General features: G+C 42.2%; 1 protein-coding gene and 1 long non-coding RNA gene across 2 annotated transcripts in view; one reads left to right on the plus strand and one right to left on the minus strand.

The window, feature by feature from the left end:
* Positions 1 to 2,696: 2,696 nt before the first annotated feature.
* Positions 2,697 to 20,085, minus strand: part of EXTL3 (exostosin like glycosyltransferase 3) — a 45,805-nt gene continuing 28,416 nt past the window's right edge. The window contains exons 3-5 of the mRNA XM_036100842.2: positions 19,550 to 19,694; positions 14,656 to 14,784; positions 2,697 to 5,890 (exon numbers count right to left, since the gene is read on the minus strand). Coding sequence (XP_035956735.1) covers positions 5,681 to 5,890; positions 14,656 to 14,784; positions 19,550 to 19,694 — 484 coding nt within the window. The 3' untranslated portion in view covers positions 2,697 to 5,680. The remainder of the gene's footprint in view (positions 5,891 to 14,655; positions 14,785 to 19,549; positions 19,695 to 20,085) is intronic.
* Positions 6,238 to 12,836, plus strand: LOC144381402 (uncharacterized). Its single transcript, XR_013446586.1, has 3 exons — positions 6,238 to 8,304; positions 10,122 to 10,211; positions 12,451 to 12,836. It is a non-coding gene; the product is annotated as an uncharacterized LOC144381402 (long non-coding RNA).

Consider the following 20,085-nt stretch of genomic DNA (forward strand, 5'->3'; position numbering starts at 1 on the left):
TAGGCAAAAAAATCTGCCCAGATACTTTACAGAGGAAATACATACAAAGCATGTAGAAAGGTGCTTAATGTCATTAGTCTTCAGGGAAATGCACATGGAAACTATGAGATACCATTACTCACCCACCAGAATGACTAAAGAGACTGACGACAGCATAGATTGGTGAGGATGTGAGTAACTGGAACTCTAAACATTTTCGGTTGTTGTACAGAATGGGTACAATCACTTTGGGAAAAGGTCCAGCAGTTTTTTTAAATAAAACTAAATGTGTATTGGGGCACCTGGGTGGCTCAGTTGTTAAGCGTCTGCCTTCGGCTCAGGTCATGGTCCCGGGGTCCTGGGATCGAGCCCCACATCGGGCTCCCCGCTCAGCGGGAAGCCTGCTTCTCTCTCTCCCACTCCCCCTGCTTGTGTTCCCTCTCTCGCTGTGTCTCTCTCTGTCAAATAAATAAATAAAATCTTAAAAAAAAAAACAAAAAAAACTAAATGTGTATTATACCTACCTTCTCTGTCACACAATTTAACTCCTGGGTATTTACCTGAGAGAAAATGATAAATCCACAAAAAGACCTGGACATGAATAGTAATGGCAGTTTTATTCCTGATAGCCCAAAATGGAAACAGCCCAAGTGCCTAGCAACAGAATGGACGGATGTTGCCGTACAAGGGAGTACTACCCAGCAATAAAAGGAACAAATCACTAATAAACACAACATTGGGTTGATCTCAAAAATATGCTGAGTTTCTAGAAGCCTGGCACAAAAGAGTAAAAACTGTATGACACCATTTATATGAAATTCTAGAAAAGGGAAAACAAATCCAATGTGAAAAAAAACAAAATCAAATCACTGGTTTTCTCTAAGGGGTGGAGGCGGAGATTGACCAGGAAAGAACATAGGGAACTTTCTGGGTTTGACAGTAATGTTCTCTCTTTTTCTTTTTAAAAAGATTTTATTTGAGAGAGAGAGAGAGAGCCAGAGAGAGAGCACAAGTGGAGGGGAGGGGCAGAGGGAGAAACAGACTCCCCACTGAGCAGGGAGCCCGATCTGGGGCTTGATCCCAGGACCCTGGGATCATGACCTGGGCCGAAGGCAGATGCTTAACCGACTGAGCCACCCAGGCACCCCAGTAATGTTCTGTATCTTGATAGGGCATAGGATTACACAGGTAGATGCATTTGTCAAAACTCAAAAGAATGTACACTTAAGATTTGTGCACTTCAGGGTATAAATATTTAAATTTTATATTAATCACATAGAAACTAATATTGACCTCCAGTTAATAATATATGTGCTTATGTATTTGGAAGGAAGTATATTAATGTCACTAATTCACTTAGAAATGCACCAAAAATAGGATGGATAAAAGGGTGAATAGAAGGACGGACAGATGGATAGGGGGATGGAAACAGAGAGAGTGACAAAGCAAGTACAGTAAAATGGTTGCTAGGTATATGGGTTTATACTATAAATAATACACTTAATTTTTCATGATGAAATATTGGGACCAACTGTTTAAATAAATAGAATCTACATAGTTTAAACCCTAACATGACAACCCTGCAATATGACCAGGATTTGTACTTTCACAAATACAAAGACAAATCGAGAAAGATAAAACCATTTGCTGAATTAAAACAAGTCAAGAGTTTACTAACAGGAATTTAAATAAAAACTTGAAAAATAAACCAACAAACCAAAACAAATCAAGAAACGGGAAATTTAATAATAAACCAGACCTGGCCCTATGGTCAGGCTTCCCACCCATTGATGATGTCTTCTGGGATCCATTCTGTGTCTTTAATTCTCCTTGGCATGCTCTCTTGTCTTCCTTTGTCAATGAAGATTTAAAAAATAAAAATAAGACTTCTCAGCCAGTGTGTGCCAGGCTTCTTTAACTCTCTGATAATACCACATCAGCTCTATTCCAAAAGCACTACGGTCCCGGTTACCATTCAGCTTGTTGCCCGCTAGGATTCCCATGTGACCCTCTTTGGATATTTTGTCAAGTCTTTCATTCATCAAAAAACCATTCCGCACTGACTCTGTGCCGGGCTCTCAAGCGGCTTAGCATGCGCGGGGCCGCCGGGCTGGGCGAGCTGCTGGAACAGGAGACGGGCCGGCGGCAGGCAGGGGCTCCTGGCCAGGGAAGGCTTCCTGCAGCCAGTGCGTCCAGAGGCTCCCACAATGAGCTGGCGCTAAGACACGGGGAATGCAGGAAGAGCCGCTGAGAAATTCTCCGTACCTCACCCCAGTCAGCGTTCGTTTCTAAAGGGGGCCAAACGGCAGACGCCTCGCACTGGGTATGGTAACTTCCACCTCTCTTTGAGATCTAAACACACTAGCTCCCCAGCACCACGCCACACACACATTTTAAAATTACCATGAAAGAAGGAAGGAGGGAGGATGTGGCACATGCCATCCTACATCCCACTCACATCAGGTAAAGGACATCTAAATTCCTATGTCATCAAACGACTGATCCCACAAATGGGCCCAGGCAAGGCTGCCCACGTCCGCTCATGTTTACAGACAGCATCACGCGGGTTCAAGCACGCAGGCTGCTCCAAGACCGAATCACGCAGCCCAAAACCTTTATGGGGGGGGGCAGCTGGCTCCCCGCAATCTGGCAGGCCCCTTCTCTCGGGTCACTCTTCTGTCCCTGCAGAAGAAAATCACAAAGGACCTCCACACTGCTTGAGTTAAAGTCTCCATTTATTTTTATTTTATTTTATTTTTTTTACAAAAATCCAACATAAGACTATTGTGCTCATGACTGGAAAAGGGGGTGGGATGGACATGGCATGGACATCAAAGAGCTTCCCCCTGCAAAACGGCATCATTTCAAACCAGGAGCCGCCTGCGCACGCGCACACGCACAGGCCGCGGCCGAGGAGGGGCTCCCGCCCGTCCAGCCAGGGCCCCGCCGGCCGCGCAGGCCTGGGCTCGAGGAGCGGCGCGCAGCGCGCGGAAAACCACCGTCAGCGGCGCAGACGCTCAGACGGCCCCGGGAGCACCTTGGGGACGCTCTCACGTAGGGGAGTGCCCCCCGGGGTGAAGAGCAAACTGGCTAGCTGGGGACGAGGACGTCCTGGGCCCAGGCGACAAGGGGTGACCTGCGGGCGGCCGGGGAAACCCACGTGAGCCCGCAGAGCCGTTCGCGTGTTGCAGGAGTCCCAGTCACGTGGCGTACAGGCCGTCTGAGTTTCCCAGCGGGACAGGTGGGCACCGAGGGCATTCGAAGCGTGTGGCTGGGCCTCCCCGCGGCCACCTCGCAGAAAACAGCAGTCACTCTCCAGGAGCGCCTAACCGAGCAACGTAAAAGGTCTGACTGCCCAGCCTCTTGCTCCTGAGCGGCGTCCCTTCGGCACATGGCCAGTGTCCAGCAGAGCCTGCTGCTTGGAGTCCCTCAGGTTAGTGTCCTGTTAGGTCCAAACAGCGCTCGCCTTGTTGGCTGCTCTGACACCATAACCCTCCCTGCAGTAGACGTTGATGTCATCCAGAATCTCAGGCCACTCGGCTACTCCTGGATCTCCCAACAGCATTCGGGGACCCACCAGCCTGGCTCCGCGACAGGGGGTCCTAACACAGACTGCGCCTTTCTCACCGGGTCCCACTGAAAGCCAGTTTGTGAGTTCCTCACATTAAAATAAACAAGATAAAAATAGCAGCCACATATATAGCTCAAAACACCACACTCTTTGGCTCCCCAGAGGGAAGAAGGCTACTGCTAAAAAGAATAAAGTTAGGAGTCAAGGAAAGGGCAGTTAGAAAGTTAGGGTGCAGGGAGTCTGGACCCCTTTGCTGGGCTGCTGAGAAGCAAAACTGGATTTCCTGGGTAGCTGCCTCTGTAGGAGAGCGACAAGAAGATGCCAGTGGGAACCTCTGGAGGCCACAGCCCTGGTCTTGTGTGCCAATAAGGAGAGGTCCTTCAGGTCCAGCTAGCCCTCTACCCGGGTGGGAGCTACAGGACAGAACCTGGCTTCAAAATGATACTTGAAGAGACCCACTGAGACAGACAGGTCAGAGGAGAATGTGCCCCCAAGAAAGAGAAGCACAGGGTGTCACGGTCTGGGGAAGACGGAACTGGCTTAAGGCATGTACATGACCAGGACAGACCTGAGCTTTTGTCCAGCTGTGGGAAACCACCTGTGTTCAACTTCACTGCAAGAAAGTGGGGTCCAGGAAAATGGTAGAAGTCATGGGTTAAATCCCTGCCAGATGCCACCGACACCCTCTTCGGTTCTCCTACTGCCACCACCACCAAAAAAAAAAAAAAAAAAAAAAAAATTAGCTTATTTCCATTTCAGCCAGGGAATAGAAATGTAAACCCAGAGTGGAAAGTGGTGTATGAATGCCTGTGGAATCTCAGGCCGGACTGGAGCCTATCTTCTTATCATTCTGGCACATACCAAATCTCAAGGGGTCCTGGGACAACCTGGCATGAGGGATCTAAAAACTACAGGTAACATAGGGCATAGGTCCAGACAAAGGTGGAGGGAAGGTGAATTTCACCAAGGTATTTATCCCAAGGCAGGCGCCTTGCTGTAAGACTTCCCGGCCAGCCGGGTGGGGGTCCACAAAGGATGCTCGCTCGTTCTATGCCAGAGAGAGTAGGCCAACCTGCAGACCACTTCAGATCACAGCTGGAGGTGCGGCCTGCCACTTCTCTGTTCTCTTACATGAGAGAGAACTTCCAGGAAAGCCTGAAGCCAAAGCACAACGTGTGTTTCAAAAGGAGGGCCGAACAAAAAGAGCCATCTGGGAGCACTGTCTTCAGGTCTCACTCCTTCCTCATTCTTCTCTTTCAAACGGGAGAGAATGGGTGCGCAAGGACAAGTTCTGGGACAGCTTGACCTAGCGATGAATCCTCAAAAACACTCAATCCAGCACAGGGAAGCCCCGCTGTTCCCAAAGGTGCAGGTCCTCCCCACGGACTCAAGCAACAGGAGGTCGCGAGCTCCAGATCACCTGTTGGCAACAGATGGAGGAAGAAACAAACCAAGAGGGCTTATCTCGTCCAGGGCCCCCTAGGAGGGCCAAGCCTGCCCTTTCTTGTTGCACACAGATGCCCTGGGGAATACGGAGATGATCTTTAAGGATGAGCCAGATACCATAAGGCCAGGATCCATCTCCACCAACGTACAGAACATCAGGAAACTCAGTGGGTCCCTCACTTTGTGAAACAGGCAGAAATCTCAAACTGCCCCCCAAATCTATCTATATATATATATATATGTATATGTATATGTATGTGAGAATGTGTGTGTGCATATATATATACATATATATACACACATATATATAAATAAGCCTCGAATGGCAAATCTGAAACTTTCTTTTAAATAATAATAATAGTTGTTACTGAATTTAAAAACCACAAACCAGCTGTCCCGGGCTTATGAACTGCGTGAGTGACTCCCCGGAGTCCCCATGATCCTCAGTGTAAGCTATCAGTCAGTGCCCTGTGTAGGGAACCCCCGTGTCCTCCGACCAGGGTTCCAGGCCCAGTGTGGCCGACTTTAAGAAGGCTATGTCCTTTCCACTCTTTCTGCCGCCTCTCCCAGCAGACGGTTTGGGCCACCCGCCCAGCGGGTGGCCCTGACGCCCTTCAACGTCTAGGAACCTTAGGAACCGTCTCCCCCACTCTGCTCATCCTCTCCCCAAAACTTGCAATGCCCCTAGATGAATTTGAAGCACTTGGTCTTGTCGTGGGGCAGGCGGGTCTTGAAGAGCACAGAGTCCACCCTGAACTGAGTGTACAGTAGGGGCATATAGCCATACACCTTGACAAAAAAGTTGATACATCTGTGCCGCTCATGAAAGTGGGAATCATCGTGTGACAGGGCCTGAGGGCATCCTGGGCATCGGAAGGTCCACCGAGAGGTCACCTGGGAACAGGGAAGAAAGAGCACAGTGAGAACCGCAGGGACCAGGACAGACAGAAATCCTGCCACCTCACCAACCCGCCGTGTCCATTTTGCCAGGGAAGGCACTGACCGCAGGTGGCCACGTTCACCCCTGGGGGAGTCAGAAGCCAGAGCCTCGGCTCCCTTCCTGCCGCATATGTAGCTGTATCGTTGGAAAGGGTGCTCTTTCCAAATGACCTAAATGGTAGGTATCAAAAGCCTGAAAAGGTTTAGCATTACTTGTCTCAGTAACTCAGCCTCTAGCATTTATCTGGGTCGCACAGCAAGATGTAGGTCTAAAGGTGTTCATTTCATCAATGTTTTTAGTAGCAAAATACTGGAAAAGTACCCATCAAAAGGGGACCAGTTAAATAATTATGAAATACTACACATCCACTAGAAAAGATATTTAGGAAAATTATATCTGAAGACATGGCAAAGTGGTTATATTATAGTAGCAGCAGTAGTAGTAGTTATGATGATGCTGATGAAATTTCAAGCAATTAGAAGAGTATAAAGAAGAATACCACAGCTTCACTACCAGCAATGTGGCAGACCAAAGAACATAAAAACTCCCTTAGCAGAGAATACCTGAAAATGCAGGATGAACTATATAAACTAACTCTTTAGAGAGAGTAATGAAAGAAAACTTGTAAGGAAAGAAAGGAAATGAAATGTAAAGAAAGAAATTAAACCCTCAGAGGCCAAAATAATGAAAAAGCCTGAATCCAATGAGATAGCCAGGAGCTTTGGTTTTTAACGGGCTGGGGAGGCAAGAGCCACAAAACTTTACTGGAGATTTTTTAAACACCAGGACCCGGTGGAAGGCTGCACAGGTTGGAGGCAGCTCCACAGAAAGCTGTCTTCTTCCCGGTCTTAGCTCTAAGTGGAAGAAGAAACATCACCTGTAAGAATGTATAATCACACACTGGCCCTCACCCACCTGAGGCTAGGGTTTGTTACCTGTGTGTCCTGAAAAGATGCTAATTTAGTTTAAACAGGTCTCAAGTAGGTACTGACCCAGGGTATGTGGAAGAAGCAAATCCAAATCCTCTCAGGTATAAATTCAGGCCTCCTAGAAATTCTATAAGTAAAATCCCAAAGAATATGATTTCACAATCAAAAGTCACAAAAAAAGGGAATGAGCCACATGCGGGAGAATCTGCAGAAACAACAGAATCAGACCCCAAAACCCCAAAATCGCAGGATTCTCAGTTGGTAACTAGAACAGTAAGTGTATATGTGCCCTGAAATTTTGAAAGACTACTTAAAGTTTGATAAAGAAAGAAGGGACTCTCAAAGAAGTCCTAGTGGAGGGGCGCCTGGGTGGCTCAGTCGTTAAGCGTCTGCCTTCGGCTCAGGTCATAATCCCAGGGTCCTGGGATCGAGCCCCGCATCGGGCTCCCTGCTCCGCGGGAAGCCTGCTTCTCCCTCTCCCACTCCCCCTGCTTGTGTTCCCTCTCTCGCTGTCTCTCTGTCAGATAAATAAAAATCTTTAAAAAAAAAAAAAAAAAGTCCTAGTGGATATGAAAAAGAACCAAATAGAATAGGAATGAAAAGCATACTGAATTAAATCAGATAATGGATGGATGTGAAGAGAAAACTAGTGAGGAAAAGTATACTAAAATTATTACCCAGAATAGAAAATACTGACTGAAAGCTTTAAAATATAGGAAAGCAAGATTGAGAGACATGGAGAAGAGATACTGTATGATTCCATTTAGATGAAGTTCAAAAAGAGGCAAAACTGATCCTGCAAGAGAAAAAAGACCTTGACTCGCTGTCATTCCACCAGCTGAGCTCTCCTGCCTGCAGGAACCCAGCGTCCTCCTCGCCCTGCCCTCCCTCCAGTGGCCGCGGTGCGGGGGAATGACTCAAGAATGCGGGGAAGACGCTCAACCTCCGTAATAACCAGGCAAACGTAAATGAAAACAGTGGGATACAGCTTATACCCATCAGATAGGCAAAAATGGAAGTGTGGCCGTACCAAACATCAGGATGTGGAGAAACTGCAACTATTATACAGTGCCGGGGAGTATGTACACTGGTGGGTCTATTTTGAAGGAAGTTTGGTATTATCAAGTATAACTGAAGGTACATATACCCCATGACCTCACGTGAGAGGAATGGATGGGGGGAGGGTGATATTAGACATCTACTCTATTTATAATGTTTTAATTTATTTTCTTTTTCTTTTTTTTTAAGTAGGCTCCACGCCCAGCACGCAGCCCAACGCGGGGCTTGAACTCATGACCCTGAGATCAAGACCTGAGATGAGATCGAGTCGGACCCTTAACCAACTGAGCCACCCAGATGTCCCAAGTTTCTTTTAAAAAAAGAAGAAACATGTATAATCTGACACAGGGCAAAATGTTAATATTCGGCAAAACTGTTGGGTATGCATGTTTGTTATAGTCTTCCCTTTTTTAAAAACATTTCATTCATACGTTGTAAATCAGTAGTAAGCAAGTGTTTCAAATATATATATAAATACTTCCTGTATGTATAGACATATAGAATCCTTTAAATATATACCTGTCTTTAAACACCCATGTAAAAATAAGGAAGTCTAACATTTTCAGTACCCACAATCCCATAATCCCATTGTGCATCTTCCCTCCATAGAAATTGCTATCCTGAATTTTGTTTTCAAACTTCCCTTCCCCTCCCCCCTTTAAAAAAGTGGTTTTACCATATGTGCATTTATCCCTAAATGACTGGCATGTTTTAGACTTTAGGTAAATGAAACCAAACCATAAGCATCCCTCTGCAGTTAGCTTTTTAAAAACAGTGTATGTGAGCTTAGTGTTGATGCTTGCGGCTACAGTTCATTAATTTTCACTGCCCCAAAGTCTTAAAAATGCCGTCCTCCACACTTTTCCAAAGTTTTAGGTTTTGCCCTTTTGTATTTAAATCATTAATCATTTTGGACATGATTCTGTGTATGGTGTAAGACAGGAACCCAATTTCATTTTTTCCTCATACCTAGTTTGCATTACACGCTCAGTTCATCCAGACCTCAGTGATCTGCAGTGCTGGTTCTGTAATGTAGATACTTAGATCGATCTATCTACTCTTTTTCTCATTTGGAAATTCTTTATTCTGGGTGTCAATTCTTTGTCATTTATAGGCATTGCCATCCCAGTGTGTGGCTTGTTTTTTCGTATATTGAATTTTGTTGAACAAAGTTTTTTATTTTAATGTATTCAAACCAATCAGTCTTTTCCTCTATATTTTGCACTTTTTATTTCTTAAAATTCCTTACTTTCTTTTTCATACGGATAACCAATTACCCCAGCCCTCACTTGTAAATATTGTATGTCGGGTTTCCATATATGCACGGATCTGTGTCTAACCTCCACTTTGTGCCCCTGGTCTGTCTGTCATCCCTGTGCTGACATCGCATTGTCTGAGCTCCTACCACATCGTGATCTGTGACAAGTACACATCTTCCTCACTAGTCCCTTGGCTACTCTGGTCCTTTGCCTTTCCATACGAATTGGGGAAGTCTGTCAAGTTCCACACCAAAGCAAAGACATCCTAATAGGCTTTTGATTAGCGTTACACTGAAACTTTGGATTTGAGGAGAACTGCTATTCTGACAATACAGGGTCTTTGTCCATGAACGTGGACATGGTCTCTATCCCCATTTGTTTAGTGGATTATCTCCCCTTATATTGACTCAAATGGGAAGCTTCTAAAGTTTCACCATTAAGTATATTTGCTATAATGTTCATGTTTTTAATAAAGTCTAGAAATTTCTCACATTCTCTTTTTCAAAATTGCCTGTCCCTTATCCTCTCTATTCCTCCTTTCTTGGTTCCATGTTGGACCTTCTCCTTATATCCTCTGTGCCTCTTAACCTCTTTCTTATTTTCTATCTCTGCATATCTCTGAAATTCTTTCTCGGAAACTTTTTTATCTCCTAGCTGATTAACTTTCTCTTCAGCTAAGTCTGGTCTTTTTATCCCATTCACAGAGATTTCCGTTTTAGTAATTCTAATTTTCATTTCCTTAGTTCTAGTTAGGTTTTTCAAATCCGCTTGTTCTTTTTTTTCTTAGTAATTTGTTGCTTTTTATGTTTTCAATTCCTTAGTCTTTATTTCTAGTCATTTAAAACCTACTTATTTTATAGTCTAGCCAATGGTTTGATTATTTGGAATTCTTGGGGAGCTAACCTTACTTTTTGTCGTATCTGTTAACTCTTGCTCAGGGTCGCCTGTCCCCTCACGCGACTGGTACTTTCAGATTTCAAGCTCATCTTCAATGAGGTTCTACCTGTGGGTGTCCTATGTGGCTTGAGGTGAGGAATGTCTCTTGATAGCAGTTTTTGGTCTTATTCTGTCAAATAGTCAAAGGATATCAATGGCTAGGTCTAATTTTCATATAGCATGAGTCTCCAAACCCATGAAAGCTCAGACTACTTAAAATTCTCAATCTATAGTTTCCCCCCGCTACCCTCCAAAATCCAGGTTAAAATAAACAAGTTGCCTGCCATCTTCCTGGGCCAACAGGTAGATCTCAGTTCCAATTATCTGCCCAAAGGTTCTTCACCCTTTTCTCACATGAGTGATAAAACACAAGCCTCTAGAAGATAAATTAACAGCACCCCACCCAAGGAGCCCCAGTGACACATTACATGTTTGCCACTCTGATTTTTAGTTCCCCCTTCCTTTCTGGCAATTATCTTACTTTATTACTTATTAAATAAGCCCAACTATACATTGAAAAAAAGTTTGTTATGTGAACACTAAAAACATGGTGTTTTAGGTTACCTAGTCCACAATATTGCCAGAACCAGAAAATTTACTGTTAACTTTAAAAGCAGACTACAAAAAAAGTACATATTTAAAAAAAATAAAGATAAAAAAGCTACCACCACAGACAGGGAACCACAGAACCAAAAGAAATATGCCAAAGGCCTGAGTAATTTTTTTTAAGATTTTATTTATTTATTAGAGAGAGTGAGAGTAAGAGCGCACAAGCAGGGAGAGGGGCAGAGGGAGAGGCAGAAGCAGACTCCCCGCAGAGCAGGGAGCCCGATGCGGGACTCCATCCCAGGACCCTGGGATCATGACCTGAGCTGAAGGCAGATGTTTAACTGACTAAGCCACCCAAGTGCCCCTAGGCCTGAGTAACTTTTATTTCTTTCTGAATACATCTATCTTTTCCCAAATAATTTAAAAGTGATTATTACTATCATAAACTGAGGAAAAAATGAAGATTCAATGGCCCATCCCATAATTTTTAGCTAAAGAGTAAACATCACATATCTAGCCAGTAAGAGCCATCAGAACCCGGGTCTCCAGAGTTGAAACAGGGGAATGCACTGGTCAGTGCCCCAAGGGCAGCTCACCACGCAGCCGCACGTTTGAGGGAGTCAGGACTTCCACAGTAGCGGTCTCTGTGAAGGAACCCACCAGGCTCCCTACTTCTCCCTCTCACTCCCACCAGACTCCCCACTTCTCCAGTTCTCACAGGACTCCTGTGGTTTACAGGGAGCAATGAGTTACCACTCTTCCCACCATCCTCCCTGTCAAGAATTTGTCAAGAGAAGGATATTATCAAACAGCATCTATGTATGGTATTCTCCTTGGTTCTCCCAATACCTAACAATCTTTCTCCTCATCCCAGATGCCAGCATCCAACCACAGGGGAAAAGCCCCTTACCTTGCAAATGATTTCATTTGACACAAAAAGATATACTGTTTTCACTGAAGCAGTGGTTTCTAATCATGTGTCCCATCAGTAAAAAAAATTTTGACACTGCAACCCCAGTGTATTTATAAAGTACATTTATATATATTTTTGTATATATACTTATATATTATAGAAAACTGTATTACATAATAAAACATACAAAGAAAGGAATTAAGAAAGATGAAGCAACAGCTAAACTATAAAAAGAAGTTTAAACATTTACTTAACCAATACCATGGATTATATTTTATGTGGGAATGTTCCAGGTTATTCAGTCTAAGAGAAGTATTAGTGTCATGCACAGTAATAGTAAGGAAAATCCTTGAATAGATGTTGAGAACCTCCTTTACCAGAGAATTAAGATGTGTACTTATGCTGCCTCCCTCTACTTCCTTATCACCTAAGCCACCTGTCTTCTAAATGCTTACTGAGTTTTGAAATCCTTTGTTCTCAATGAAGCCTGTTTACATTCTAGATCTTTCTCCTTCTTAAAAGATAACATTATTCAAACCAATAATATGAAATTAACTCCCTGTTCTCTATTTACTCAGTACTGTGAAGACATTAACATTTTTGAAAGAACACTGCTAATCACATAGAACAGTCACACCTTCTTAATCATAACAAGGGAGACAATATAGTTTGATAGTGAAAATTTGAAGTAGTTAAAGCAAAAAAAAGAATGACTATTTTAGAACATAAAATAGTATAAATACCTGATAAAATTAGGTAAATTAATTAAAATATTTAGCTCAAACTGGTTCTATAGTACATAACTGGACTCAGAATTTGAAGACATTCTTAATTTGTTGAGCTCTTTTTTTTTTTTTTTTAAAACGTAGGCTCCACACCCAGCATGGAGTCCAGCGCAGGGCTTGAACTCATGACCCTGAGATCAAGACCTGAGCTGAGATCAAGAGTTGGATGCTTAACAAGACCTGAGCTGAGATCAAGAGTTGGATGCTTTGACAGAGCCACCCAGGCGCCCCTATTGAGCTTTTGATTTTAAAAAGTCATCCTGGGGTGCCCATGTGGCTCAGCAGTTAAGCTTCTGCCTTCGGCTCGGGTTGTGATCCCAGGGTCCTGGGATCGAGCCCCACATCGGGCTCCCCGCTCAGCGGGAAGCCTGCTTCTCCTCTCCCACTCCCCCTGCTTGTGTCCCCTCTCTCTGTCAAGTAAATAAATAAAATCTTTTTAAATAAATAAATAAAATAAAATAAAAAGTCATCCTAATCTTGAGTTGAACTCTTCTTATGTTCCCATAAGATTGAGAAAATTCACAGAGAATACTCATTTTTCAAGTTTTCACTTGGTAAGGATCATGTATACTATGTGTATCATGTATATATGTATGTATACTATGTGCAAAATATTTCTGTTTTACTCTCTACACTGAAGAGACGATTTGGCTAATGAAACACCGGTCTAATAATATGGTAGACAAACACATTTTAATAAGGATGAAAAATTCATCATGTCTGTGAGTGCTTCAGGTGACTGATGATATTATTAGGCACCTAATCACTCAGATACTTTAAATTTTCATGGATAATGTCTTCTGATCTACTAGGGAAGTATAAATAGAAGCATACATCTTAGATGAAGTTTAGTCCCTGGCTACATAAGAAAGGATAAAGAAAGAAAAGAAAATTGCACCAATCATTAATTTCTTTCTAAGACCCTATCTCCCTACCTTAAAGTTTATAAGGAAGTGGGCTTTTCATTTAACATCACATAAAATGAAAACAAATATTTTAATATTTATTTATTTTAATAGCCATCACTGCACCTGGGAAACACACTACACTTTTATATAATTATAACAATTAATCACAGCTTAAAAAAATTGGTGCATTATTTTGCTAATTATTTTTCTTTTGTGAGACTTTAGCAGAAGGCCCAGAAACAGAAAAAACTATGAGGTAATCAGAAGTTAAGTTATAATGCCAAGCTATACTTGGTTGAAAAGGTTTGATTAGGTATAAATGAATGCATAAGGCCCCCAACTGCTTTTCTCTCTTTTTATGCTTTGTTGCGTGGACCCAATGTCTTCTGTTTACCGCTCTACTACCACTAAAGATATGATTTGAGTATCATTAGCATAGGCTGGTGGTTACTTCATCTATAACTTACCTTCAAAATATAAGAAGAATGAAATATCCACCTAATTATTATTAATGATATACATGAAGGTAAACTTGTTATTTTATAAAATTAAATAATATGCCTTTTTAACAATAATAAGATCTTAATCAGCTTATTAACCCTAAGGACATCAGGTATGACTCCATCACATAAATACTGACAGACCATAGTCATAGATACAATTAGTTTGAACTGACAAACAGATTCTCAAGTATTAACTGCTGCAAGGTCCTTACCAGGCCTACCCTAATCCCCACCAGAAGAGCCTTCATTTGTCTCCAACCTGCAATGATGACATAGAAGGTGACGTAACTGGTCTTTCTGTACACTGAGTATGAAATTATTATATTCTGGTCACATATATTCACTAGCTCAAAGACAAAGACAGAACTCAAATTTCTAGAATTCTGAGGGCACCTGTGGTTTTGTTTTTGAGTAAATGTCTTTACACAGATTAACTCAGAAACCTTAAATTTCTTGTGCCATGGGTCTATGGAAAACACAGTAGTTTTAAAGCACTGATGGACGTCAATAATACTTTAAGATGTAGGAACAAAAGTAATGTGATATGAAAATATCTATGAGTTCTACTGGTGACAAATCACAGCTACTGCAAATACTCTTAGGAATTGTCACATGTTTCCTAACTGAAGGAAATGCTAAATCCGTTAGAGATTAGCGAAAATTAAGATGTAACATGTTTCCCATCCAAGTTCCAAACCCTCTGAGTTCTGTCCATTTACGCCTTAGTAGTTAAGAGTCCCTATATTAACAACTCATTTAACCCAAAGACAATTACAGATGAGGACTCTGAGGTATGATGAGTTTCGTACTGCATTACTGCAAAATAAGTGAATTAAGTATGCATGCACCCCCAGTCCCGTAAGTACTGGGACCCTCACCTTGATGGGGGGTTTCCGAGTGATGTGGGAGACAAGGAAGTTCATGGCAATGTCCTCACAGTTGATGTATTCATCCACCATATCTCGGATGGCCTGGGGCATCACGTAAGAATACAGGTAGGCATAATACTGTCAGGGATAGAAAAAGAATCACATATTCTGTTAGAGGCCACAGTTCTTTGGCTTTCAGCCAAAATATACATGGATCTAGGGGCTGTTAGGAAGCGGAGGGGTGGGGAGGAGGTTGGGTGTGACGATCATTAGAGGAATCACCACTCCCTTTATTTAGGGAGTTGGGGCCAGGGATGCTAAACATCCTACAAGGCAGATCTTCTGCAATAAATAATTAACCCACCCAAATTGCCATTATCATCCCCCTTTTGAGGTCCATGGCACCTCAGTGATTTTACAACAATATGAAGATTTATCAAATTAGGTCAGACAGTGGTTCAGATGAACAGCATTCTATCTGTGACAATGCCAATAAGGGATAAGTGAGGGGAAAGCCTGGTTACAGAGCCATAAAAATCCAATCCCTCAGTTCCTCCACTTATGGATTCTAGAATCTGATCACTTCTTAACCACTGCCACTGGCTACTCCCTGCTCTAAGCCACCATCATCTTTTGCCTGATTATTCATATAGTCTCCTAAACAGTTTCCCTGCTCCCATATTTTCTTTTTTTTTTTTTTTTAAAGATTTTATTTATTTATTTAATTGACAGAGAGAGAGAGAGACAGCGAGAGAGGGAACACAAGCAGGGGGAGTGGGAGAAGGAGAAGCAGGCTTCCCGCGGAGCAGGGAGCCCGATGCGGGGCTCGATCTCAGGACTCTGGGATCATGACCTGAGCCGAAGGCAGTCACTTAACCGACTGAGCCACCCAGGCGCCCTCCCATATTTTCTTCCCTCCAGTCCATTCTATGCACAGCAGAGTGACTATGTTCAAACACAAGTGCAATTGAACATGTCACTCCAAACCTCAGCGGTTTTTCATCTCACTCAGAGTAAAGGCCTATGTTCTTAAAATGTCCTGAAAGGCCCACAAAATGGTGTGCTAAAGCTGGCTCACATCTGCTAATGAATGTCAACTGCTAAATTTTCAGGAATTTTATGAGACTATTTAGGAATTTTGTGAGCTTGTTACGAAAAATAGCCATTATTAAAAATATAATTACATAAACTTAAAATTAAATAAGCTATATTAAAAACCAATAAATAGCTAAAGCACATCACTTCTTAATTAATTAGCTTCATTTTACTATTGTTTATTACATTTTACTATTATCTTGAAGTTATTTATGTCTATCATATCTGTATGGTGAAAATATAGAACTGCCCATCCCTTTCCAACTCCAAGTTCAGTGACTCATATCTATAACTTGAAATCAGCCATGCTAAAAATATTTATACCACAGAAATGGACAAATGCTATAAACAAGGCACATGTCAACTATGATGTGTTGCAATGTTGCTGATGAATGAATAGGTGAGGTGCCTAATAAAACTGATTTATATATATTTTATTACCTTAAATAGTTAGAATCTATGTAATGAAATACTGATCATAAAATTTTTTGTACCACACAGTGGTTTGCTGGTTATCTTGTGGCAAAGTACTTAAAGGATGGTGAACTTAAAAGATGAATTATACATTTTTCTTTTATAAAAAGACAGATGATTGAAATTTGTTGACCCTTTAAATGGCCAGTGGCTGTCATTAGGATGCTAATGAGAATATATTTACTGAACACAATCCATATCCTCAACAAGGGAAAGAAGACATAACAAGAAGAAAGAACTGCCTTTTTAGAAAAATGGAGAAAGCATTATGAAAACAAACGTTTAGAAGTATTTCCACCATTTTGTGATTATGACTGATGCCATAAATCGTAAACACTTTCATATCTGCACATTTTAAAACATATAAAAACTTTGTAACCTGTTTAAAAATATTTTAAATGAGGGACGCCTGGGTGGCTCAGTCGGTTAAGCGTCTGCCTTCGGCTCAGGTCATGATCCCAGGGTCCTGGGATCGAGTCCCGCATCGGGCTCCCTGCTCCGCGGGGAGCCTGCTTCTCCCTCTGCCTCTGTCTCTCTCTCTGTCTCTCATGAATAAATAAATAAAATCTTTAAAAAAAAAAAAAAAAAAATATTTTAAATGAGGTTTCAATGGATTTAGAACCTACTCTAAGAAAAAGTAACACTTTCTCGTTAGTTTGCTAAAAAAAAATTAAATGGCATTACAGAAGATGAAAATTCTAGTCCAATTTGAACACAATTTAGTGGATGAGTATCATGACTTAATAAGCACAGCAATATGGTATTTCTTACAGGGACAGTGACTAAAACCAAGTATCAAAAACATGTTTAATTTAGAAATAGAGCTCTGACTTGCCATAGCACAGTATCAATTCAGGATTTTAAAAAATAATATACTGAATCTAATATAACACTGTATGTTAACTGGAATTAAAACAAAAAGTTAAGGGGCGCCTGGGTGGCGTGGTCGGTTAAGCATCCGACTCTTCGTTTCGGCTCAGGCTGTGACCTCAGGGTCATGAGATTGAGCCCCACGTTGGGCTCCATGTTGGGTGGGGAGCACTGGGGGACTAAATAAACATTTCTGTAAATCACAGGCTTGAGGGCTGCTACCTTTGTTCTAGATTTTCAAATAGAAAATAAAAACTCCAAGGTTTACTAAATAAATTATTTATTACTTGAAAATGACGGGATCTCACTACTGTAACTTTTAAACTTCAGAATTTGGGAACAGGCAGACTTTTCAGAAGACAAGTAAATTCTCAAGGTATGAATAGACAATGCTGAAATTGGTGGTTCTTTCTTGGATGACCAGTGTGAAAATAAAGGACTACTAGTTAGGTATGGTTTCTCAGCCAGATACTTTCCCCATCCCAACCAAAGCCCACCCACATTTGGAAAATAAGCATGAGGGTGAGGTTCAAGAATGGGACAAGCATATCAGCGTCACACATTAAGTTGTAAAAAGAAAAAAAAAAAAAAGCTGAAAATGTAATGATTTCTTAGCCTGATTCAAAATGTCCCTAGTAAGATGACTTTCAAAATTCTGTTTGAGGTGGGTCGAAAGATGCCACCATCTGAAATTTGAAATATGTAAAGGACAAAGCCTGGAGAAAGTTGGGATGTCAGTTTGAGGTACCAGAGGGACATACGGGGGGGGGGGGGGTCCTAAAAACAATTAGGTATATAAGTACAGGCATCAGGGAACAGCCAAGACAGGAATATAGACACAGAAATTGCCAGCCTGTAGGTGCTCAGCCCCAAGACCTTGAGCTATGAGAGAACATCTAGGGAAGACCAAAGTAAGAAGAGCACTAGATACAGAAGTTAGAAGGCTGAGATACTTCAACATTTATGGGGAAAACAGTATGGTGGATGGGTCTTCCATGAGAGCAATGAAGTTGCCCAGAATGAGAGAGGGCATGGAGGGGAGATCAGGAGGATGGGCCATGTGCCAAGGTCTTTGATGACCAGGAAAAATGGCTAGGAGGTTGCTAGATGGAAGCAACAAGACAGAGGCTGTAAGCCTCAAATGAGATTTTATATGATAGCCGAGAACTGTCTGGAAGTGTCATCAGTAAGCAATAAAAATGGTTCTTTATAACCTTCCCTGCTCCAAAGTACATATCTGGGGAAATGAGTAGACTCAATCACTGTCCCTGGAAGAAATACAGGAACAAGGTAAAGGGGAAGCACTGTCCTCAGAGAAAAGTCAGGTTTTAATCAGGTCAAGAGATAGAGGAGGCATTCTGTGAAGTGGCGGGGGGGTTGGGGTGCAGGCAACTTGACCACCTCAGAAGAGGGCTTCTTCAGAGCCCAGAAGAAGTACTTGGGAGAGAAGGTATAGAGCAACACTATCTAAGATATGTGAGTCACAACTGTCACTTTAAATTCTCTAGTAGCCACATTTTAAAAAAAGATTTAATTAATTTGTGAGAGAGACAGAGAGCACGAGCGGGGCAGAGGGAGATGGACAAGCAGACCTCCCACTGAGTGCAGAGCCCCAACACAGGGCTCGATCCCAGAACCCTGAGATCATGGCCTGAGCCGAAGTCAGAAGCTTAACTGACTAAGCCACCCAGATATCCCTAGTAGCCACATTTTTAAAAAGAGAAACAGTAAAATTAATTAGAATATATTTTATTTAACCCAGTGTATCCAAAATAATTACATTTTAACATATCAAAATCTGGTATGCACTTTACACTTACAGCTCATTTCAATATTGGCCAGTCGCATTTCAAGTGTTCAATAGCCATGTGTGGCCAGTGGCTACTTTATAGAACAGAAAACGTACAGAGGAAAGATGAGTCAGGAGCAAAAAAAGCTTAGCAATAACAATACAGGAAAGAAGTAATGACTGGAGGGATTTGCATGTTAGATATTCAATAAGAACTGGGATGTGTGCCATGGTGAAAGCTCTAAGGAATAAACAAAACTTGCATAACCACAACAGAGGCTCATGGTGGAGCTTGAGATAGTGGTGGGTTAACCTGAGTCAAAAGAGAACCAGCCTTCTTTCTGCTGGGCAGGCCATGTCTGGGACAACAATGGTAAAATAACAGTATTTTAGCCCAAAGCTCTCAATTTTACAGGAGAGCCAATGCCCAGAAAGAACAAACTAATTTTCCTAATAGCCTACATGCAACTATGCAGGGAGCCTTCTCACCCTGACATTTTATCCCAGAGTTTATTCTTGAACACAGTCTTTAAAAATAGAAATAACTTACATGTCTAGCATACAAGGGACATATAAGAAACATGAGGAGGGCTAACTTTAGGGCAGCATTTCACTACCACACAAAGGCTCAACTCTTAACCAAGTTCACACCAATCTTACCAAGCTTTTTCTTACCTTGTGAAAGAAGGCAGCACCTGTCAGCACCATGGACAGCTCACAGGAGTAGTTGGAGTTGTAGAGCCAGGACTGATGAGGGATGTCCCACGCATGGTAACGGCCAGGGAAACCCACAATGCGATCCCGTGCTTCTCTCCACACCCTCAGAAAACACAAGTATATGCACACACCTGAGTACAAAGCTCTAAGATTATCAGAAACACTTAAAATTATTTCTCTGTCTTGCAAGCTCTGGCCCTTGAGCTAATCATTTTTCCTCTCAAAAAAAAAAATTTTTTTTTTAATATTTTTTTATTTTATTTATTTATTTGAGAGAGAGAGAGAGAAACAGCATGAGAGGGGAGAGGGTCAGAGGGAGAAGCAGGCTCCCCGCCGAGCCGGGAGCCCGATGTGGGACTCGATCCCAGGACCCCAGGACCACGACCCGAGCCGAAGGCAGTCGTTTAACCAACTGAGGCACCCAGGCGCCCCTCAAAAAAAATTTTTTTTAAAGATTTTATTTCTTTGACAGAGAGAGAGACACAGCAAGAGAG

The sequence above is a fragment of the Halichoerus grypus genome, chromosome 3, assembly GCF_964656455.1.
Source record: "Halichoerus grypus chromosome 3, mHalGry1.hap1.1, whole genome shotgun sequence".
In the NCBI taxonomy this organism is placed as follows: domain Eukaryota; kingdom Metazoa; phylum Chordata; class Mammalia; order Carnivora; family Phocidae; genus Halichoerus; species Halichoerus grypus.